The 24230-nt window shown below is 41.7% G+C and overlaps 1 protein-coding gene across 1 annotated transcript; it reads left to right on the top strand.

Moving 5' to 3' along the window:
- Positions 1-615: 615 nt before the first annotated feature.
- LOC120064115 (cyclic AMP-responsive element-binding protein 1-like) lies at positions 616-23925 on the top strand. Its single transcript, XM_039014472.1, has 8 exons — positions 616-715; positions 15719-15813; positions 18430-18576; positions 18785-18885; positions 18974-19122; positions 19373-19555; positions 19777-19933; positions 20164-23925. Exons 2-8 carry the CDS (start codon positions 15727-15729, stop codon positions 20306-20308), a joined length of 969 nt encoding a protein of 322 aa, XP_038870400.1. The 5' UTR covers positions 616-715; positions 15719-15726; the 3' UTR covers positions 20309-23925.
- Positions 23926-24230: the final 305 nt, after the last annotated feature.

Genomic DNA, 24230 nt, shown 5'->3' with positions numbered 1-24230 from the left:
TTAGTGGTAATTAAACAAAATGTATTTAGAATCGATCCTAATTAATTTTCCAGAAATAGTTTAACCAGCTCCATGTATTCTCAAATTGAAAAAATTGAGGGAGCATTAGTTGCCCTGTGCTCCAGGTACCACTACACCCCTGTTCCTACACTGTCAATGGTAGCAATTATTAGTCTTGTTTTTTATTTATTTAGTTAAGATCAATAATACATTTAAAAACAGGTCAAATACAGGCTACATAGCTAATAATATCAAATAAATAAAACACCAGGTTAAGAAAATATTAAAAACGTATAGTCGTAAATCAAGACACACCACAAGTAGCCACATCCTAACAATTGTACTTTGCAGGTGCCAACTAGTAGCTACAGAGTAACCTCCCGAAATGTAAAAAAAATATATATATATGCTAGATTGTAACAGAAAGATTACAATTTGGACAGCGTTTGCGTGCAATGTGTCTAGCCTAAATGTTCGTTATTTTCCGTTCACTTTCGGGATCACTTCGGTTAACTCCGTCAGCCATTCGGCTTGTTCCGCCTATCATTCGGTTGTTCTCGATTGTGCCGCTGACGATTTGATTTTCCTCCCTCTCGTTCTCTGTTGTTGTTCTCGGTGACGCGACGGAGGTGTAGCCTGACGCGGTCTCTTACGTGTCGGCCTGAATAAAAGTGGAGCTCCGAGGGCCCGGGAGTGACGGAGGGAGTCTGTATCGGTAAGAGAAGACTAGTGTCCGGGAGGAAGAGAGACAAGGCGCGTCCCAAATAAGATATAATCTGTCCGGGTTCGGCCCGGAGGGACAAAGAGATCATGGCGGCGGGCTTGTTACAGGCAGTCATGCAGACATGGAGGGAGGGGAGGCTGCTGCGGCGAGTAGCCTGGAAAAAGACAGGGAATGGGGAGTAGGCTAGCCCGCCAGCAGGATCGAGTGGAACGTTGCTTGTTTGGACTGCATATTATGTGATGCGATTTTACAAGCAAATTCGCCCTGTCATGAAATCATAGTCTGTCCCTATAAAGATTGAAGGCTAATTTGCGCGCATTTGGTCTTGCCCAGCAGCCTAGCCTGTAGAATAGAAATGCAAAGGTAGCGGTCTAGATTGCATGTAGCCTACAAAATGTAGGGGTTAAATCAAACTCAACTGCTATATAATGTTTGTTACGAAAAATCTGGCTATTCTTGAATTTAAATTCTTAAAGTGCAAGATTATGTATCGGCTTCATAATATGAAATTATGAGATTTGTCGATTTTCTTCTTCTTTTTGTCCACTAGTTAAATCAATTATTTTTGGAGGAGGAGCGTTGTTGCTTGCCTTGTCTAAAATAAATTAACCTAGATACGTGCCCAGATTTGGATGTGGTTTATGTGTCCATATGCCTGGGTCGCTACAATATGTCCCTACAATAATATGGCCCGTCGTGCTAGTCTATTTGTTTCTAGTCGGTTTGTTTGCCAAAACAATGTTATGCAAGTGTAGCCTAGTCGAAACCTTCTCAAACAGCTACCGAGTTTTTTTGCAGGCCTATTTTGGATATTTACTTATTATACAGAATTATATTGCTCCCAAAAGTTGACCTAAATGTAAAACCAATGGTAACCTATGTATGTATGTATTGTATGTCACACAGAGGCGGCGGCCCCACTCCATGTGGCACTCTGCCTTGTCACTGAGTTTAGCCTATTTTATAATCTACTGAGTGGTAGTGATGTGCAGTTCGTGGACGGTTCTTTATGAACGACTCGAGAGATGTGACTCGTTCGATTGACCTGCTGGCCGCAATGAATTGAACAGCACAATGACGCGCTCCTCCGGCTCAGTCAATGATGTATATAAACCCTGGATTGCTGATGCTATGTGTTGGCCATTGAGAGGCTTTGAAGCCAACGGTTCAAGCATGGGTAGCTGCAGTTCAATATGGCGGCCGGAGTATTGGCGTGTGGATGTGTCGAAAGGTTGTGTTGCTGCCGGTAGCTAACTTGGCCATATTGTTTTTCTCTCACGTGATTTTATTTCAAGCAGGATAGCAGCCTACACAAGAAATAACTAATACTGATAACCGTGTAGATGTCACGTTGATACATAGTCTACTATCAATGGAAAGGTCATGAGGCGGCAGGTAGCCTAGTGGTTAGACTGTTGGGCCAGTAACCGAAAGGTTGCTGGATCGAATCCACGAGCTCACAAGGTAAAAATGTGTCGTTCTGATAGGAAGGGGCAGTATATCGTATTTTATTATATACCAGTATTTATGCAGGGACCGATTTGGGTATTTACTTCACCTTCTATACCGGTATTTGAATGTTTGCTTTGTTAAATGTGAGACGCCATGTGTAATGTCCATTTTTATAGTTTACTTTGCAACTTGAGTCATCCCTCTGCTCTTTCTCTCTTGCGCCACTTTCGACACAGACCTAGCCACGCCCCCTGTCACTCAAGGAGCGCATTTGATGTTCCTCAACCACGAGACACATTTTTTTCAAGTCAAACAGTTTGGATAGTTTGACTATGATTGGTGTTAAAACAATTCTAATGAAATTATTAAATGAAATCATACTCTACCTTAACCAGAATGTATTTAAAAATGCATTGGTTATAGAAAAGAATGCTATTAAAAATGTGCATTTAAAGTGTAACTTTTTAATGTATATAAACAAAGTGCATATAAATCTAACCATTCAAAACGAATACAATCTGAACAGCATAACAGAATATAGCACCATATCAAAGAAAAATAAATAACAATGTGCAAAATCCCACTTAAAACATTAAACTGGTCCCTCTTTTCTCTCTCTTTATTACCATGTTATAACCAGCAGCACACAGCAATGCTGACCATATTTTGCTTTTATGAGAGATTTGCATTCAGAAATGCAAGCTGCCTCACTTTCGAGGGGCTGATGCGGTTTCTTCTCTCAGTAAATATTTGTCCCGTTTTCGAGAAGACCCTCTGAGGGAACAGATGTGGCCACTATGCAGAGTCTCCCCGTCATGACTTTCGTACGCCGTGGGTAGACGGATGCCTTGTTCTTCCACCAGCTCAGAGGATCTGCAGATCTTTGGAGGAGATACTCCTTCAAATAGGATTGGACCTCCATTATGGCATCTGCTGAGGGATTCCTTTGTGCTGCATCCCCAGTTGCTCTCTCGTCAAACAGCAGACGTTTGTGGCACTACTGCTGGTGCTTCTGCTCCATCTGATCCCTCTTCTTCCTGGTGCCTGAGCCAGCTGACTGCTGGGGCTGTCCCTCCTTGCTGCTGAGGTTATTCTTTGAAGAGCCTCAACAATCGCTCTGGCATCACTGAAGGCTAGCTTCTTAAATCTGGGGTCAAGTGCAGCGATTTCTGATGGCACGTGATTATATTCCATTCTGTGGAACTTTCTGTCCATTGATGAACATAGGGTGTCCATAAACTCTGTCACATGTGGTTACATTTGCTTCTCTCTGGAGACTGGCTGTGATTCGCTGCAGGCCCTTACACTGGAGTATCATTTTTGAGGCTGTCACATAGCTGAAAAGAGAGAACAGTAACTTATTAGTTCAGGTTCATCTTTAGTCTACTGATACTACATTCTCATCTACTGCTCATATACATATATAATACTGGATTAAATCATGATGTAGTAATACCTGCTTACTGTACCTCTTCACTGATTTCCACAGTGACCTGCTCAAAGGTTTCCAGGACTTTGCACACCTCCTCCACCACCTCCCATGCCTCTTGGGTCAGAGCATCAACAGGTGCATTTACAATGGCCAGGGTAGAGATGATGGCATCCTTTGACTCAAGAAACCGCTTCAACTTATACAATTTTGAATTCCACCTTGTAGTCTTGTTTAGGCCTCAGCTCAGGCATCCCCATCTGGCGTTGTGTAGACTTTAGTTTTTCAGCACCTACTGTGCTCCTGTGGAAGTATTCCACAGCTGCTTTCACTTTGTCCACAGTGGCCTTCATCACCTTCAGAGCATCTCTTACAATCAGGTTGATTGTGTGGGCAAGACATGTATGATGGGTCCATTTAAACATTTTCATGGCTTTGGTTATGTTAGCTGCATTGTTGCTAACACAACAGACCACTTTTCCATCTACTTGCCATTCTCTGGCCACTCTCAACAGTTCCTCTGCCAAGTTCTCTGAGGTGTGTCTGTCGCTGAACTCAAAGCAGTCTAGAAGACAGCTAGACATCGAAAAATCTGTAACCGACATGTAAGAAGTGGTTACCCTTGATGTCCAGCAGTCAGTGGTAAGGTGAACGTAACAGCAGTAGCTGTTAGCAAATGTAACCACATGTGACAGAGTTGATGGACACTCTATGTTCATCAATGGACAGAAAGGCAAACAGCAGTAGCTTTTTGGACTCTTTCTCGCACTGAAGCCTGTATGCTCTCGTACAGTTGTGGAATAAGTGATTTTGAAAGGGTTTTCCTGCTTGGAATTGTGTACATTGGATTTAGACTATTGCTATAATTTCTTAAACCTCTGTCTTCCACGATCGAAAATGGCTGGAAATCAGTGGCAATCATTTTAGCCAATGCATTATCAATTTGGCCTTGTTTTGCTACAGACATAGACTTTGGCATAAACTGGTCCATGTTTTGGCAAATTCTACACTGTGCTCTAACATTATCTACATTATTAAAAGGCATCCAAATGCTACTGTGCTTCCGACTCATTTTCCAGCTGTTTTTTTCACAGCTGTCCTTCCTGTCTCTCCTCGGCTGCTAAGTGTGTGACTGTGAGTGAGTTTGCTCGGCCCTCCCTCACGCATCTGGTTCATTGGTTGACAATGCGTGTCTGATTGACTGGAACGACAGGTGAGGCTGTTAGTCTGAGCAGGCAGTCAGAACGAATGTGTGTGCTTGAGCACTTAGGCCTATATTATTTTATTTATTTTTTCGTTCTTTGAATTAGTTAATTCTATTAATTTGAATCTTTTGATTATTCATATCTTAATTTTTTAAATATTTTTATAAATAGATTCGGCTCTTCTGATATGCGAGCCGGCTCCCTACGTTCACCTACAAGACCGACTCGTTCGCGAACAACCCATCACTACTGCATGGTCAATGCAGCACATGCAACAGTGTTGATGACAGCAATGCTGTTTTCTCTTTGCTTCTTAATATAAATCCACAAGCGTTCTGTAATGACACTATTAGTTTGTGTTTCTTACATCAGCAAACAGCTAATTTGTCTTTTCTTAGCAAGTTGCCCTAAATCTTGTGAGACGCTAATTGTTTGCCGCTAATGGTAATAGCTAGCTAATAAATGTACTGAGTAAGAGCAAACGTAGCTAGCTAATACAGCCTGATAATACCAGTGATGGTGTAGACCTAATCAGAATGTTGTTTGTGCAACAGTATCTTCTAAATCAAAGAGGAATATGCAAAGCAAGAATATGTTAGCTACATGAAGTAGCTAAGAGAAAACATGTCGCCAAAGCTTATAGGGTCCCCTAGGAAACACTTATCAACACTTTTAGTTATTTTCCTGTCACAATAACTCCTCCCTGGCATTTTAATTAGTTGTCATCTCAAACAACACTGTATTCAAAGTGACCACTATTATATTCTAACTATAGAATTAGAATAGTCATTCTATTTCCATGATTCCAACAGTTTTGCTCTAATTCACAAGTCAAATCGCAGTTGCAACATTTGGTTAAAAATAAGTCCTAGATTAATTGTCCATATCGTGCAGCCCTACGTGGCAGTGTGGAAATGATCTCAAATGAGCAGTGGTGTAAAGTACTTAAGTAGTACTTGAAAGTATTTTTACTTAAGTCGTTTTTTTGTGTCTGTACTTTACTATTTTTGACAACTTTTACTTCACTATATTCCTAAAGAAAATACTGTACTTTTTCTCCATACATTTTCCCTGACACCTAAAAGTACTCCGTTACATTTTGAATGCTTAGCAGGACAGGAAAATGGTCCAATTCACGCAATTGTCAAGAGGACATCCCTGGTCATCTACTGCCTCTGATCTGGAGGACTCACTAAACACAAATGCTTTGTTTGTAAATTGTGTTGGAGTGTTCCCCTGGGTACCCGTAAATAAAAAACAAGAAAATTGTGGCCATCTGGTTTGCTTAATGTAAGGAATTTGAAATTATTTATTCTTTTACTTTTGATACTTAAGTACATTTAAAACCAAATACTTTGAACTTTTACTCAAGTAGTATTTTACTGAATAACTTTCACTTGAGTCATTTTCTATTAAGAGTGATACCCATCCCGGATCCGGGAGCATCCTCATCAAAAAAGCTGACTAGCATTGCCTAGCCTAACGGGACAGGGATATCATATAATATAATTTTCATGAAATCACAAGTCCAATACAGCAAATGAAAGATAAACATCTTGTGAATCCAGCCATCATTTCCGATTTTTAAAATGTTTTACAGCGAAAACACAATATGTATTTATATTAGCTAACCACAATAGCTAAACACACAACGGCATATTTTCACCATGTTTCCACCGCATAGGTAGCTTTCACAAAACCCACAAATAGAGATAAAATGAATCACTAACCTTGAACAACTTCATCAGATGACAGTCTTATAACATCATGTTATACAATACATTTATGTTTTGTTCGAAAATGTGCATATTTATAGCTACAAATCCTGGTTTTACATTGCAGCCGCCATCACAAATAGCACCAAAGCAGACAGAATAATTACAGAGAGCAACGTGAAATACATAAATACTCATCATAAAACATTTATGAAAAATACATGGTGTACAGTAAATGAAAGATAAACATCTTGTGAATCCAGCCAATATTTCCGATTTTTTTAAGTGTTTTACAGCGAAAACACAATATAGAATTATATTAGCTCACTACAATAGCCAAACACATAACGCCATTTACTCCCCGCCAAAATAGCTTTCACAAAACCGACAAAATAGAGATAAAATTAATCACTAACCTTGAACAACTTCATCAGATGACAGTCTTATAACATCATGTTATACAATACATCTATGTTTTGTTCGAAAATGTGCATATTTAGAGCTGCAAATCGTTGTTATACATTGTGAATACGTAGCAACAATTCACCAGAATGTCCAGAGATATTTTGGACACTCACCTAATCTGACCAAAGAACTCATCATAAACTTTACATAAAAATACTTGTTGTATGGCAAATGAAAGATACACTGGTTCTTAATGCAACCGCTGTGTTAGATTTTTTTAAAATAACTTTACCACAACATACAGCATGCGTTATTGTGAGACAGCGCTCACCTATTCTCCGCGGTGTTGGAGTCAACATATTACACAGAAATACGAAATAACATCATAAATGTTGTCTTACTTTTGCTGTTCTTCCATCAGAATGTTGTGCAAGGAGTCCTAGGTCCAGAATAAATCGTTGTTTGGTTTTAGAATGTCCATTTCTTCTGTCGAATTAGAAACTTTGGCTAGCCATGTGGCGCGAACATGCCCATCATCTCTTGGCGCTTGGAACGAAAAATTCCAAAATTCCCAATAAACTTCGAATAAACTGGTCAAACTCGGTTGAAAATCCTACTTTATGATGTTCTTCTCATATGTATCCAATAAAATGAGAGCCGGAGCAATTGGTAGTGTATACCGAACGCTTTTCAGAAGACAATGTGGAGCTCCCTCGCGCGCCGTCGAAAACAGACAAAAGGGCAGACCTGTCACTCCAAAAGCTCTTATTCGGCCTCAGATCAAGCTAGACACCCCATTCAACCTTCCAGTGCCTGTTGACATCTAGTGGAAGGCGTATGAAGTGCATACATATCGATAAATAAAAGCCAATTGAATAGGCAAGCCCTGACACAGAGCCTCGTTTTCAGATTTTTCACTTCCTATATGGAAGTTTGCTGCCAAATTAGTTCTGTTTTACTCACAGATATAATTCAAACAGTTTTAGAAACTTCCGAGTGTTTTCTATCCAATAGTAATAATAATATGCATATTGTATGATCTAGAACAGAGTACGAGGCCGTTTAATTTGGGCACGATTTTTTCCAAAGTGAAAACAGCGCCCCCCTATTCACAAGAAGTTTTAAGGTATCTTTACTTTTACTCAGGTATGACAATTGGGTACTTTGTCCACCACTGCAATTGAGTGCAGGAAATGCAGAAATTATAAAAGTGCTGAAATTTGTTTTGGTTGAATTGAACAGTATAAAACAATCAGAATGGAGAAAGACTCACTGAAATCACTTAGAATGTATGTGTTGCCACCCTAGGACCACTCACTACTCATAAAGCAAATGGAGAACTTGTGTTATTCAAAAACTAAAAATACCGTCATACCGTCCAATTTTTTTAAAATACCGTGATATAATATTTTGGCCATAACGCCCGGCCCTACGTTCTGTCCCTGAACAAGGCAGTTAAACCACTGTTCCCCGGGAGGCCGTCGTTGTAAATAAGAATTTGTTCTTAACTGACTTGCCTAGTTAAATAAAAAAATTAATGGCGACAACACCGGGGGGACAGTGCCCTTCTCTCCAACTTAACAAGCACTACTGTCCGGCAAGGCATGGGAAGTCTACCTAGTAGCCAATATCAGGGTGACAGTCACAGTAAGCACACTCATACAACACATTAAGCAACAGTACACCCATCATCAATACTTTTAATCCAAAATTAACAATCGTCAGTTTTCTAACTGAAAATGTACCATTATTTGTGTAAAACTAACAGTTATATACTACTAAGACTCATCCTCTGGCTTCAAAACAACTTTTGCAGTATAATAGCTCAATGTACGGTAGTTGCGCAGTAAAAAACACAGCTCAATCAAAACCGTCTAAACTATAGCAGGGCGCTTTCAAAATACCCACTCGCCCATACTCCGGTCGCCATATTGGGATGCCACTACCACAGATTGACCAATAAACCAGATATTTCACCAGAGTAAAAAATTTGAAGCATACAGCTGGCGTTTCCATTCACTTCCAAATATGGCCAGCAGTGGGAGAAGATGAAGCGAGATGGATTTTGGCCGACATTCTGCTAATTTTCTTATTGATGAAACATTTGATCTCCATACAGTTTCCAAAACTAGAATGTGTAACAAAAAGAGTGGACTGCGTTTTGTAGACTTTACCCTTTGCCAAAGTTTCCGAAAATTGCGTTTAGAAGGAATGAAGGGTGAATTGAGTTATTGCACACGCACTTCACAGCTATAACGGAAATATACAAAGAAATGCTACAACCAATAGGATCTCACTAGCTTGTGTTGTGCCCCACCCACCTCCTTGCTTGTTCTGCCCACTATGATTCATTTCCTCCCATTGGAAACGACAGGTTCTGGTCTATCTTGGGTTAGTTATAAAAAATCTTTACCGCTACCTCTTCACGGGTCAGCCATATTCACACTCCTAGATGGATTAGCTGACAATGTCGGGAAAACGATGTGCACGCTTCAATAGGGCAGAAGTCTGTGAGTTGTTGTCATTCTGGATGGCCAGGTAGCTACCAACAATTACAAGAAACTGTTGTGGGGAATCGTAAGTGACTAGTTTCATCTTGTTCTTGATAACATGTCTTGTTTAGAGGTGTTTTCACTGATTTCATGTCAATGCTAATATGGCTACAATTTGCTATAACAATCACAGCAGGTGCTCATTGTGCAAGTTTATTTATGTTTTCAACAAACATTGGATGCAAAATATAGTTTACATGTTGTCAACAATCTAAGCCGACCACGTCTGTTTTGCCCCATAGTTACGCACACGGCAGTTTTGTTGCTAAACAACCAACCCGTCTATTGGAATACATGGAATTCTACACTATTTCAGTTAAATGTTTTAAGGACAAAGTTACGGTGCATTCGGAAAGTATTCAGACCCCTTCCCTTTTTCCACATTTTGTTACGTCACAGCCTTATTCTAAAATTTATTAAATATGTTTTTCTTCATCAATCTACACACAATACCTCACAATGACAAAGCGAAAACAGGTTTTTAGAAATGTTTGCAAAAAACAGAAATACCTTATTTACATAAGTATTCAGACCGTTTGCTATGAGACTCAAAATTGAGCTCAGGTGCATCCTGTTTCCATTGATCATCCTTGTTTCTACAACTTGATTGGAGTCCACCTGTGGTAAATTCAAATGATTTGGAAAGGCAAAACCTGTATATATAAGGTGCCACAGTGCATGTCAGAGCAAAAACCAAGCCATGAGGTTGATGGAATTGTCCGGACGGAAGCCACTCCTCAGTAAAAGGCATATGACAGCCGCTTGGTGTTTGCCAAAAGGCACCTAAAGACTCTCAGACCATGAGAAACAACATTCTCTGGTCTGATGAAACCAAGATTGGAGGAAACCTGGCACCATCCTTACTGTGAAGCATGGTGGTGGCAGCATCATGCTGAGGGGATGTTTTTCAGTGGCAGGGACTGGGAGACTATGTATGGAGTAAAAAGTACATTATTTTCTTTAGGAATGTAGTGAAGTAAAAGTTGTCAAAAATATCAATAGTAAAGTACAGATACCCCAAAAAATGACATAAGTAGTACTTTTAAGTATTTTTACTTAATTACTTTACACCACTGGTGCCAAGCTTGTAGCGTCATACCCAAGAAGACTCAAGGCTGTAATTGCTGCCAAAAGTGCTTCAACAAAGTACTGAGTAAAGGGTCTGAATACTTATGTAAATGTGATATTTCCTTTGTTTTATTTTTTATAAATTTGAGAGAATCTTTTTTTTTTAAACTGTTTTTGCTTTGTCATTATGGGGTATTGTGTGTAGATTGATGAAGGGGGGGGGGGACTATTTAATCAATTTTAGAATGAGGCTGTAACGTAACCAAATGTGGAAAAAGTCAAGGGGTCTGAATACTTTCCAAATGCACTTTAAGTATTTGTTGTTGTAGAGGAGACAGTAACATTGGTCATCTAAATGTTTTTAGAAGTATGCATTAAGGTGTCTATAATAGAATACATCTGGCAAAAATGAATGTAGACATTTCTATAGTTTCCCAAATATTTTTTACAATGGTGTGGGAGAGCCAAGATGGAGGCATGGTGGCTTCAACACGATGGTGGGGGAGAGCCAAGATGGAGGCATGGTGGCTTCAACACGATGGTGGGGGAGTTGCAAGATGGATTCATGGTGGCTTCAACACGATGGTGGGGGAGTTGCAAGATGGAGGCATGGTGGCTTCAACACGATGGTGAGGGAGTTGCAAGATGGAGGCATGGTGGCTTCAACACGATGGTGAGGGAGTTGCAAGATGGAGGCATGGTGGCTTCAACACGATGGTGGGGGAGTGAGTGCCAAGATGGAGGCATGGTGGCTTCAACACGATGGTGGGGGAGTTGCAAGATGGAGGCATGGTGGCTTCAACACGATGGTGGGGGAGTTGCAAGATGGAGGCATGGTGGCTTCAACACAGCACCCCTAAATAGTCATCTAGTGTGTATATATAAATCATTGGGCTCAGCATCTGCTCTGACCACCAACTGTCTGTCATGTGCGCGCAGAGAAATAGATCATGCTGCAGGTAGCATAGAAAGGGAAAATGCATGTTTAGAGCTGATAAATGATCACACGGTGCAAGAGTGAATGCAGTCAATTGATTATTGAATGTTATCAATGGACACAGCTTTGTAGAACCAAAACATGCATAGCCTGCCTCTGCTCAACACTCAAACTCGAATGAATCGTTGGGTGGCTGCTGCAGTTCGCAAATGAAAGCCTATTGGGCAAATCTCTCTCGGGGCAGTCAAGCAATTGCATTCCGTTCATAATCTATTCCGGTGGCGGCCGCACCTAGACTTCGTTTCAAATGTCTAAAAAAAATAACCTTATTCGTATGCTTAGCAATCACAGTTGACATTGGTTTCAAGTACAGTTTTATACGTCTCAGTCACAGATGACAGCTCCAATAAAGATGAGAGCTTGAGAGCTCATGATTCTTTTGAGTTTTTAGTTCATCGTTCGCCGGTTGGGGATCCAGCATGTTCTGGGCATTAATGAACCAAATGAGTCGAAATATTAGTTGTTTTGACTTAAAGAGTCTAAAAGATCCAAGTCAATAAAAAGAGCCGAACTTCCCATCATTACTGAATGGGCCCGTTCGAGAGGATCACTTTTGTCAAGTCCCCTTTTCAATTGTGTTGCATTATGGGGATAAAAATTGTCCGACTTGCGCCTACATATCTAGCAGGTTAGCATTTTTCGTCATGAATCTTGTTCTGGAGCCAGCTCAGCAGTGGTCACTAGCTAGCACAACCACAAAGTCCTCAAATCTGATTTGAAACCTAACTTTAACCACACTGCTAACCCTAATGCCTAACCTTAAATTCTGACCAAAAAGCACATTTTTGTTTTCATACATTTAGCAATATAGCAATTTTTACAATATAGCAATTCTTTACTTCTCAGCTGGCCTACTTGAATTGCAAGGCAGAGTGAGTGCATTTGGCTGTTTCTCTTCCTGTGTCTGCACCTGGCACCTCTTCCAGGACCTTTCTTTACCACTGAAGAGGAGGGCTTGTGGCTGCTGGCCCTCTCTCCACAACCAGACTTCCATGTCTAGCAGCCAGGCAACGGTCACTGGCAGTAGGTGGATTTCCAACATGGAATTCTCTGACAGAACTAGCTCTGTTGGGGTGGCATACCAGACTGGCAGCACAACAAGTCACAACACATCAGTCGTGTGTGTGTCCGTCCAGTCCTAGCTATCCCTGTTAGGTGAATCATTTCTCTGACTAGTCTGGAGACATGCCATGTTGACAAGACCGCAGAAGAGAAGGGGGAAAAGGGTTTTGGAAAGCAGGGGAAGAAACGGCCTGTAGGGGACAAAGCCAATGCATGACATGTTGCTTATTGGGTTTCTCGCGGTGCGCATGCCTGCCAAGTCTCTGAGTCGGTCAGCCTCGTGGAGTCTAGCAGCAGCTTGCCTATTGGTGAACATTTTGAAGCCTAAAAGTCCAGAAAAGGAAGAAATTGGGATGCGTAAATAATGGCACACTATCTCCTATATAGTGCACTACGTTTGACCAGAGCCCTATGATCCCTATGTATGGGGATTGGGTGTCATTTCAGATGCAGCCATTAGGTGGATCTACAGGCCTTCTGCTGAACAAGGTGCCCCAGAGGACTGGAGGGAAATGTCAGCTGCCCAGACACACACTAGCTGCAGGGAGGAAAGTGACACATTCCTACACAATGAAATGAATGACTTCTCCAGGGAGCGTGTGTGTGTGTGTGTGTGTGTGTGTGTGTGTGTGTGTGTGTGTGTGTGTGTGTGTGTGTGTGTGTGTGTGTGTGTGTGTGTGTGTGTGTGTGTGTGTGTGTGTGTATTGTGAGAGATGTAGAGGTCTTCACAGGTCCAACAAGTTGGACCCGTTTTGAAATGGACCTGTGTCTTTCCCACCCGGACCCAATATGCATACTTTTTTTGTATATATAGACACGTTCCGAACGGACCCGAGCACAGGGAGGGAGGGAAGCAGTAGAAAAGTCATTTTTTTAGGCTAACAGGCTGCATCAAACCGGGAGAAGCTAGATAAGCTAGCTAGATAGCTAGGCTAACTGAGGCTGCATCAAACCGGGAGAAGCTAGATAAGCTAGCTAGATAGCTAGGCTAACTGAGGCTGCATCAAACTGGGAGAAGCTAGATAAGCTAGCTAGATAGCTAGGCTAACTGAGGCTGCATCAACCCGCGAGAAGCTAGATAAGCTAGCTAGATAGCTAGGCTAACTGAGGCTGCATGCACTTTCTCATCCTACAGTTACAAACAACAACAACTCCATTCAGAATATTAAGTAGCAGCCTACCTGTTGGCTCTTGGTCATTGAAGCCTGTCCTTCTCCTTTAACATGGAGCGAGGCTCTATGACTGTAGCCTATTGCCGCTTTGATGACCTATGATTGGCCAATAACAAGCTACACGCGCCACTCTCATGAAAAGCAAAGAGCAGTAGCATAAATTATAAAAAAAATTATCTTTCTCTACTGAAGCAGTCACGTTTGGATCTATATTAGTACTTCCGGACAAGTCATTTGAAATTACACATACCCGAGACCCATGACAATCAGATCAGAGCCGTGACATTATTTAGAATTCTTGATCCGGACCCTCTCGGGTATAGGTGGATCTGTGAAGACCTGTAGTGTGTTGGGCTCGTGTTTATAACCCAGAAATTGGTCACTTCCTCACTCCACTACAATGTTGGTCTCTAAGGTATTCTTCAGCCAGAGTGGAATGTTTTTTCTTTATAATCATGCCGTCAGTTTTCCAGTGGTTGTCTCAGGACATTCCTAAAATAAATGACATTGTCAAAAGGGTTGCCCTAACTCCCTCACTTACATGTACTGTATATTTACAGTATATACACTGAGTGTACAAAACATTAAGAACACCTTCCTAATATGTACACGGTGTCGAAAGCGTTCCACAGGGATGCTGGCCCATGTTGTGTCAAGTTGCCTGGATGTTCTTTGGGTGGTGGACAGTTCTTGATACACACGGGCAACAGTTGAGCGTGAAAAACCCAGCAGCATTGCCGTTCTTGACACAAACCGGTGCGCCTGGCACATACTACCATATACCGTTCAAAGGTACTTCAAAATCCTTTATCTTGCCCATTCACCATCTGAATGGCACACATGCACAATCCATGTCTCAATTGTCTCAAGACGTAACCCTCTTTTATTTAACCTGTCTCCTCCCCTTCATCTACACTGATTGAAGTGGATTTAACAAGTGACATCAATAAGGGATCATAGCTTTCACCTAGATTCACCTGGTCAGTCTGTGTCATGGGAAAAGCAATGTTTTTTATAAACTGTTTGGGTCGAGCCCTGAATGCTGATTTGCTGACCGCCATTGAATATATCAGATCATATACCATGGGTATGAGACAACATGTATTTGTTCTGCTCTAATTACATTGGTAACCAATTTATAATAGCAATAAGGCACCTCAGGGTTTGTGGTATATGACCAATATATCATGGCTAAGGGCTGTATCCAGGCACTCTGCATTGCGTCTTGATTAAGAACAGCCCTTAGCCATGGTATATTGGCCATTTACCACACCCCCCCCCAGGCCTTATTGCTTAAGTATACTCAGTGTCGAAGACTATGATAAAGCTCAGGAATAGCCTTGAGGGCTGTCTGTGACGGTGCCATATTAACCTTCACTCGACCGCTCAGTCACATCTGTGAGAAGTGGCTTCGCCCTGCTGTACTTCTAAGAAGGTACAAGCTATCATGTTGACATTTAAGTGACACAAGTCATATACAACTTTGTCAGTTTTAAACAGACTCATTATCCAGGTCTATTTCAGGAATAGCCTTGAGCCTTTAGCTTCTTTATTCATTAAAACTGGCTGGACATCTGTGGTCCTAGTTTTATATGGATATGCACAAACACTTGGCTAACAGACAGAGAGTTGGTTGATTCTAGAGAAACTTTCCACTAATGTCCTTCCAATGAACTCTACAGGAAGATTAATGAAATGCATTTCTCACAATGTGCTATTACATGATAATACCAGTTAACTATCAATTGTCTTGAAGTCTTCAATATTTACTTGTAGAAAATACTACTAAGCAGTAAGGCTACTACCATTTTGTCAATAAAAACCAGCTGAAAAGATCATTAGCATTACTGTGATTTTCTCCTTGTTGCTCATAACAAGACATGCATCAGAAAGTCTTCTGTAACCCTCTTATACTCCACTCCCCTTTTCCCCAAAAGCTAAGTCGATGACCATGGAGTCGGCAGCAGATGTTCAGCAGGGAGGAGACACAGCAGTGTCAGAGACAGACGGCCAACAGATCGCCCACTCACAGGTTAGTACCCTGCCATATACTGGTACAGTATCTCATCACTACTACCACTCACAGGTTAGTACCCTGCCACATACTGGTACAGTACCTCATCACTACTACCACTCACAGGAAAGCCTACACTGCCTCCCTGTCTCTCTACCACACACTGCTACATCTACCACATACTGCTACTACACACTACTACATACTCACTGACTGATGGGGTATGTGCTTACACTCCACACACACACAGCAGAGATCTATGACTGACAGAGAGACGGTAATCAGCATGACCCTGTAGTACTAGAAATCTGGTCATCTACCAGAGGAGGCTGGTGGGAGGAGCTATAGGAGGACGGCTCATTGTAATGGCTGGAATACAAGCAGGAGACAGTAAAATGGCCAGGTGACCAGGCCGAGACAGTAGGATGTCACGGGTCGAGACAGTAGGATGTCACGGGTCGAGACAGTAGGATGTCACGGGTCGAGACAGTAGGATGTCACGGGTCGAGACAGTAGGATGTCACGGGTCGAGACAGTAGGATGTCACGGGCCGAGACAGTAGGATTTCACGGGTCGAGACAGTAGGATGTCACGGGCCGAGACAGTAGGATGTCACGGGCCGAGACAGTAGGATGTCACGGGCCGAGACAGTAGGATGTCACGGGCCGAGACAGTAGGATGTCACGGGCCGAGACAGTAGGATGTCACGGGTCGAGACAGTAGGATGTCACGGGTCGAGACAGTAGGATGTCACGGGTCGAGACAGTAGGATGTCACGGGTCGAGACAGTAGGATGTCACGGGCCGAGACAGTAGGATGTCACAGAATATACTGTACATACTTACATCACTCACACTACCGTTTCATTCTCATACACACAAAAAATTTGTACGGTTGAAGTCGGAATTTTACATACACTTAGGTTGGAGTAATTAAAACTCGTTTTTCAACCACTCCACACATTTCTTGTTAACAAACTATAGTTTTCGCAAGTCGGTTAGGACATCTACTTTGTGCATGACACAAGTAAATTTTCCAACAATTGTTTACAGACAGATTATTTAACTTATAACTCACTGTATCACAATTCCAGTGGGTCAGAAGTTTACATGCACTAAGTTGACTGTGCCTTTAAACAACTTGGAAAATTCTAGAAAACGATGTCATGGCTTTAGAAGCTTCTGATAGGCTAATTGACATCATTTGAGTCAATTGGAGGGGTACCTGTGGATGTATTTCAAGGCCAACCTTCAAACTCAGTGCCTCTTTGCTTGACATCATGAGAAAATCAAAAGAAATCAGCCAAGACCTCAGCAAGAAAATTGTAGATTTCCACAAGTCTGGTTCATCCTTGGGAGCAATTTCCAAATGCCTGAAGGTACCACGTTCATCTGTACAAACAATAGTACCAAAGGAAAAGCACCATAGCCGTCATACCACTCAGGAAAGAGACGTGTTCTGTCTCCTAGAGATGAACATACTTTGGTGCGAAAAGTGCAAATCAATCCCAGAACAACAGCAAAGGACCTTGTGAAGATGCTGGAGGAAACCGGAACAAAAGTATCTATATCCACAGTAAAACGAGTCCTATATCAACATAATCTGAAAGGCCGCTAAGCAAGGAAGAAGCCACTGCTCCAAAACCACCATAAAAAAGCCAGACTACGGTTTGCAACCGCACATGGGGACAAAGATCGTACTTCTTGGAGAAATGTTCTCTGGTCTGATGAAACAAAAATATAACTGTTTGGCCATAATGACCATCGTTATGTTTGGAGGAAAAAGGAAACATGGGGGTGGCAGCATCATGTTGCGAGGGTGCTTTGCTGCAGGAGGGACTGGTGCACTTCACAAAATAGATGGCATCATGAGGCAGGAAAATTATGTGGATATATTGAAGCAATATCTCAAGACATCAGTCAGGAAGTTAAAGCTTGGTCGCAAATGGGTCTTCCAAATGGACAATGACCCCAAACATACTTCCAAAGTTGTGGCAAAATGGCTTAAGGACAACAAAGTCAAGGTATTGGAGTGGCCATCACAAAGCCCTGACCTCAATCCTATAGAACATTTGTGGGTAGAACTGAAAAAGCCTGTGCGAGCAAGGAGACCTACAAACCTGACTCAGTTACTCCAGCTCTGTCAGGAGGAATGGGCCAAAATTCACCCAACTTATTGTGGGAAGCTTGTGAAAGGCTACCCTAAACGTTTGACACAAGTTAAACAATTTAAAGGCAATGCTTCCAAATACTAATTGAGTGTATGTAAACTTCTGACCGACTGGGAATGTGATGAAAGAAATAAAAGCTGAAATAAATGATTCTCTCTACTATTATTCTGACATTTCACATTCTTAAAATAAAGTGGTGATCCTAACTGACCTAAGACAGGGACTTTTTACTAGGATTAAATGTCAGGAATTGTGAAAAACTGAGTTTAAATGTATTTGGCTATTTAAACTTCCGAATTCAACTGTACCCATACAGACACAAAATAATGTAGCAAACAGGTATTTTATAAAAGTACGTAGTATGGCCCAGAAAACCCCAAGTTTTTCCATACTAGGAAAGACTCGGGGGTTCTAGTCATAGGTGTGTCCCCCCTGGACAGCAGGATTATGTTTATGCTTTGCAGGTTTCCATGGCAGCGGGCCACGCCACGTCCAGTGGTCCTACGGTGACCCTGGTGCAGCTGCCCAACGGTCAGACGGTCCAGGTTCACGGGGTCATCCAGGCCGCTCAGCCCTCGGTCATACAGTCACCACAGGTCCAGACTGTTCAGGTGAATAAACCTTTTCATCTAACCTTTTATTTGTAGAGGTTTGTCTCATTAAGATAAAAAAAATAACTACAACTTTAGCTTAGATACACCAGCTTTGCACCCTGGGTACAACTCTGACCACCACAACAGGCCACAAGAAGAATATACTGTGATGGAGCTAGTATTATTTCACAGCCCAGCACTAACACACCTGGTCGAACTGTTTCAGATCTCCAACATAGCAGAGAGTGAAGACTCCCAGGAGTCAGTGGACAGTGTGACTGACTCTTTTAAACGCAGAGAGATCCTCTCACGACGCCCCTCATACAGGTACACTTTGATGTTTGTGTGATAATGCTGTACTGTTACGACTTTTAGTGTGTGTTTTATCTAATGTCCTGACCTCTGACCCTAACAGGAAGATCCTGAATGACTTGTCATCAGGTGACACCCCAGGGGTTCCCAGGATTGAGGAAGAGAAGTCGGAGGAGGACCTAGCCCCCGCCATCACAACGGTTACCATGCCCACATCATGCCCTATCTACCAGACCAGCAGTGGCCAGTACAGTACGTCACCTTTGACCCTTCGTTCTTTTACTCTACAATGTCACTGACAAAGATGTTATTTACAGTAAGAGGGTAGTTTAAGCAAGATCTTTAGTTGTTTATGTTGCAACCTTATTCACAAACTCTCTCATATCTCTCATCTCTCTCTGTCGCCCTCTCTCTCTGCCTATCTTTCTGCCTGCCTCTGCCTCTCTCATTCTCTCTCGCCCCCTCCCTTTCTTTCTATCTCTCCCTCCCTCTCCTCTCTCAGTCGCCATCACCCAAGGCGGTGCGATCCAGTTGGCCAATAACGGAACAGACGCGGTCCAGGGACTGCAGACCCTGTCCATGTCCAACGCTGCGGCCGCCCAGCAGGGCACCACCATCCTGCAGTACGCCCAGACCTCGGACGGCCAGCAGATCCTGGTGCCCAGCAACCAGGTGGTAGTGCAAGGTGAGTGGTAGTGCAGACACTGGCCTTACCTCTTTGAACTCACAAACAGACAATCGGTGTGTTTGAATGGAATCAGTTTGAGCTCATCTAAATTAGATAATGAGTAGTTATCCTGCGTGCCAGGTCATCTGTATATCAGTAATCCATTGCAACTGCAATGTAGTAGATTTCAAACACATGGTTCCATATTTGACCTCCTGGATCATTCCATTGTTCCCCAGCTGCGTCTGGAGATGTGCAGGCCTACCAGATCCGCACGGTCCCCAACAGCACCATCGCCTCTGGGGTGGTCATGGCCTCCTCCCCTGCCCTGTCTGGCCAGGGGGGCCCAGAGGTAGAAGTTACCCGCAAGAGAGAGGTCAGACTCATGAAGAACAGGTGAGGACATACAGTCAGAGTGAGGTTCTCTTTGGTTATGGTCCACTGTGAACTCCATTTAGCCAAACATTATAAGGGCTCATACATGCTACAAGTAAAGCGTTACACATGTCTGCATTAAGTAAAGTGTAACCAAGATCCTAGAGAGATGCTGTGTACCATCCCATACTAGCTGAGCCAATAGCCGGAGGTTTCCCTGACTGTGTCTTGGTCCTTGTTGTGCCACACAGAGAGGCGGCCCGCGAGTGTCGCAGGAAGAAGAAGGAGTATGTCAAGTGTCTGGAGAACCGCGTGGCCGTGCTCGAGAACCAGAACAAAACCCTGATAGAGGAACTGAAAGCGCTTAAAGACCTGTACTGCCATAAATCTGAGTAGCCCCAAACTACCCCATCAGACTGCCCACCGACCTGTACAGAGACTCTGCCAAGCGTTTTCCCCCAGGCATGACCCCTGACATCTGAAGCAAGAGGATGTGAGAGAGAAGACAGAATGAAAATGGATTAATGGATGGGAGATCAGTGACGGACAGTGCTTTGTGGGAATTGTAGTTTTGTAGGTAAACACAACCACCCCGGCCAATACGTCCCCCAATCTCCCATCCACCAATCTATTTTCACCATGTCTTCTCTCTCACATCCTCTTGCTTCCACTCCTTCTTCTCCCGCTCACTTGTTATCCACCTTTTCTTTTATCTTCTCCTCTCCCAACTTGTCTCAATATTATCACATCGTGGAACACGAAGGATGAGGATTCATGTGTCAGTTGTGGATCCAGAGATAACGCGATGAAACAAAACACTAACTCTTACACTATTCAAGCTTCTTGTTTGGGGTTTGTTTACTGGGAAGTCAAGTCACAGACTTCCCACATTGTTAGTCATTTTTTTATTAACCCAAAGCCTCTTATGTAATCACTAACAATGGTTAGCCAATCAAACAAGAGGGTTCGTGTCTGACTGTCCAATAAGCTCAAGAGGAGGTCAAAACAAGGAAGTCAAGACAGCCTCTAGAACCCTGGTATTGGAGTCAGTTAGGACATGTATATGAGATTGCTTTGCACAGTAGATCAGATGAGATCAGATCATGTTGTTTTGAGTTAAACCTCCATGATCAAGATAACCCATCAACTTGGATTCATCTTCCATTTCAACTGTCTTGGCTGTTTTCTTCCTTTTGTTACTTGTTGATATCTGAGATTTTATAAACTTTTGTTACACTCTAAAGATGTCGGTTGTTGCTGGGTGGCGGTGGAATTTGGATCCCATATAACTACTAAAGGAAACACATGAATATCTGCAGATAGGAACCAATTGTCAGTACACTCCACAGCCTGAAATTCACCCAAGTAAATCTTGCTGGAATAGATCATTTTGTTATCTCCGGCATAGATACATACACATATTTACAGTGAGTGAATGACTGTACATGCATACATATGATTACATTAACAATACGTTACTAGGTTTACATAGGACTTGGGATCCATCTTCCAACGTCACAGACAGAGATACTTTGTATTCTGTTTATGATTGGATAAAGTAGTACCATATTGTATTACATATGAGTTATTTTTCTTTTGATATTATTACTGTACATGGAGCCTACAGCATGTGTAGATTTTGCTATGATATTTCTATTGATTTGGGAGAAAAAAAATCTTATGCATAATATGAAACCAATATAGATTTACGTATTTGTATCATACACTGCAGTACATAAAATGTAAACCATATACAGTACATCTATATTCCTTTAGCTTACCAGGCTTATCACAATGTCGGCAGCTAAAAGGCCTTTTTTAAACTCCTCTGCTCATCTTTAGGTTTTGTTAACCTAACGTAGCAGGCGTTTCTCTCTTTCTGGTCCTGGCGAGAAAAATAAACTGTCAGGAGAGGTTCTCTTCTGCACTGTTGAACCAATCCTGTAAATGTGGAGGAGGAGCTAAGATGGAGTGTCGGCTTGTTAACGTCCAAAAACGGAAGTGTCATCACAGGCTCTCTTTCCATTTCCCCTGAAACCCGGATGCTTCCGGTAGAGTACGACCCCGCACAGAGTGCCTTTTCTAGACAGGCAAGTGGACAGCATGTTTGAAGCTATTAGGGACCCACAAGATATATCACTTCAATTATTGCTCTAGGTTTCATTTGGCTGTAAATGGCTAAGAAATCAATTTAATGCTTCCTGCCACACCACTCATCTGTACAGAGGACTGAGAGCCCCAAGTGGTTGTAAAATCCTCGAGCGAACGTTGTAACAGGTTTACTACAAATCTATTTTATCACAGAGGCCTGTGAAATGTATCTTTTTTGTACTTGTTATATTTTTCCTCGTAGAAAAGGCAGCAACACCTTGATGCACCGAAAGCTGTTTTCCTTTTTGTTAGGTTTTATGTCATGTGTAATGTCACAGTACAGTAAATGTATTTGTTTTAGTTTTTATTCATTGTGCTTTATGAATAAGAATTAATTTTAGACACCAGAACACAGTATGGTTCAGCCAAATCCGAACCTGTAATATCTCAATACAAAACTTGATTTGTGTAAATAATCAGTACCAAAATCCTAGTTTGTTAGTCTTTTTGTATTCAGGAGGACGCATCAGGAATCTAAATATTTTCAATCTGGGTGAACCATGAAAAACAAATCAACACATTGGAATTTCAAAAACTATCTTCAATGTGAATACGCAGATTCATCTCACACACATCTAACATAACAAAGCATTGCTTCTTGAGTTTCCAGTTTGCTGTTGGGGGATAAAGGGGTAGCCTTAAATATGACTGATGAAGTTTAATGGTTTGTATTTTTACTGTGTTTGTATGTTGAGATTAAGTCAATACAGTGTTGCTCTTTTTTTATACATTAAAGGACTGTTTCAAAAGTACTGTATTCATCATGTTATCTGAATGTTGTAAATAGGGAAGTGGGTTGGGGTGAAATGGTCACAGAAAGAAATGTGCTTGTGATTGTACAATGGCAGCACTGTAATTTTGTTCTTCAGCAATGTAATTTTGTTCCATCCATTGATTTGTATGGATAATCCCTCTTTCCTGGTCCTACTCTGTTTCACACAGACGATTTGACCTGATAAATTGCATAGGTGATCTCTTAGCAGAACTGTTTCAGGGTAGATTATGCATTCATGCTGAGGAGATGCAATTTGACACAGCACACCTTGAGCCTCAGCTTTTTGAGCCTCAGCTATTTTATGACAGAAGATCAGATCTGACAAGAGTAGGACCCAGTTTACCAAAAGCATCTTTTGAAAAATTATCAATTTCACAGGCCTCTGTGATAAAATACATTGTAGTAAACCTGTTACAACATTCGCTCGAGGCTTTTACAACCAACCACTTGGGGCTCTCGGCCCTCTGTACAGATGAGCGGTGTGGCAGGCGGCATCAAATTGATGTCTTAGCCACTTACAGCTAAATGAAACCTAGTGCATTTTGGTAAACCGGGCCCAGGTCAATGCCTCTAACAACACAGCATGTGAGATTTGCTTGAAAAGAACATGAATTGTCATCTTGACAAAATACCAGTGAAGATGCCAATCGGTCAATTTGCCTATAGGCTTGTTTATTTGTATTAAATTCAGTTTAAGTAGCTGAATTAATGGAAGAATATCTATAGCTTATAGTGGTTTGGTTTCTGGAGCATTTTGAGGTTCATAGAAACCTGACTTTACTTCCTGCATGAACAGCCTGTCATAGCCAAACTTTGAACAATAACCTATTTCTAAACTTTTGTGCCCTGTTTGTATATTGCTAATTTTACAAGTTGTAATCTTTAAATACTGTTTATTGTACATAATGTAATCCTGTTAGGGGAGGTTTTATTGTGTTCCAGTTGTGTATCAGTCAGTTGTATATACTGTGAACAGCATTACCTTGCTAAACATGCCACACTCAAGACAGATTTGAAAGTGCTATGTAACACTTATTGTACTGCTCTTTTGGAAACATTTATGCCACAATAAATTGCATTCAAAGTGTCTTATTTGTCATCATTTTATAAAGTGATCAAACCTTAAAACATATAAGCTACAGAGCCTTCTAGGAGCACTTCTGTTTTCACCCAATGAGAAACCTTCCTGCTGTCCTGGATGTGTGACAATACCTTTTTATACTAAGAACATAAAGTACCTTTATCAAGATTGGGTTGAAGAGAACATTTTTGACAAGAGTTCTGCTCTTTCTTTTGTCTAAAATGAAGCTATCTTATAATTCATGCCAAACCATAGCTCATAATCAATGGTACAAGTGAGGCCTCTGAGGTCCTATAGATATCCAATCCACC

This window comes from Salvelinus namaycush, chromosome 19, assembly GCF_016432855.1.
Source record: "Salvelinus namaycush isolate Seneca chromosome 19, SaNama_1.0, whole genome shotgun sequence".
In the NCBI taxonomy this organism is placed as follows: domain Eukaryota; kingdom Metazoa; phylum Chordata; class Actinopteri; order Salmoniformes; family Salmonidae; genus Salvelinus; species Salvelinus namaycush.
The sequence above is the reverse complement of the archived record's forward strand: the minus strand, read 5'-3'. Positions and strand labels throughout refer to the sequence as shown.

Coding starts and splice junctions, on each gene's coding strand:
- LOC120064115 (XM_039014472.1), top strand. CDS start 15,727: ATGACCATGGAGTCGGCAGCAGATGTTCAGCAGGGAGGAGACACAGCA. Junction 18,886..18,973: donor TCACGACGCCCCTCATACAG/GTACACTTTGAT, acceptor TGACCCTAACAG/GAAGATCCTGAATGACTTGT. Junction 19,123..19,372: donor GACCAGCAGTGGCCAGTACA/GTACGTCACCTT, acceptor CTCCTCTCTCAG/TCGCCATCACCCAAGGCGGT.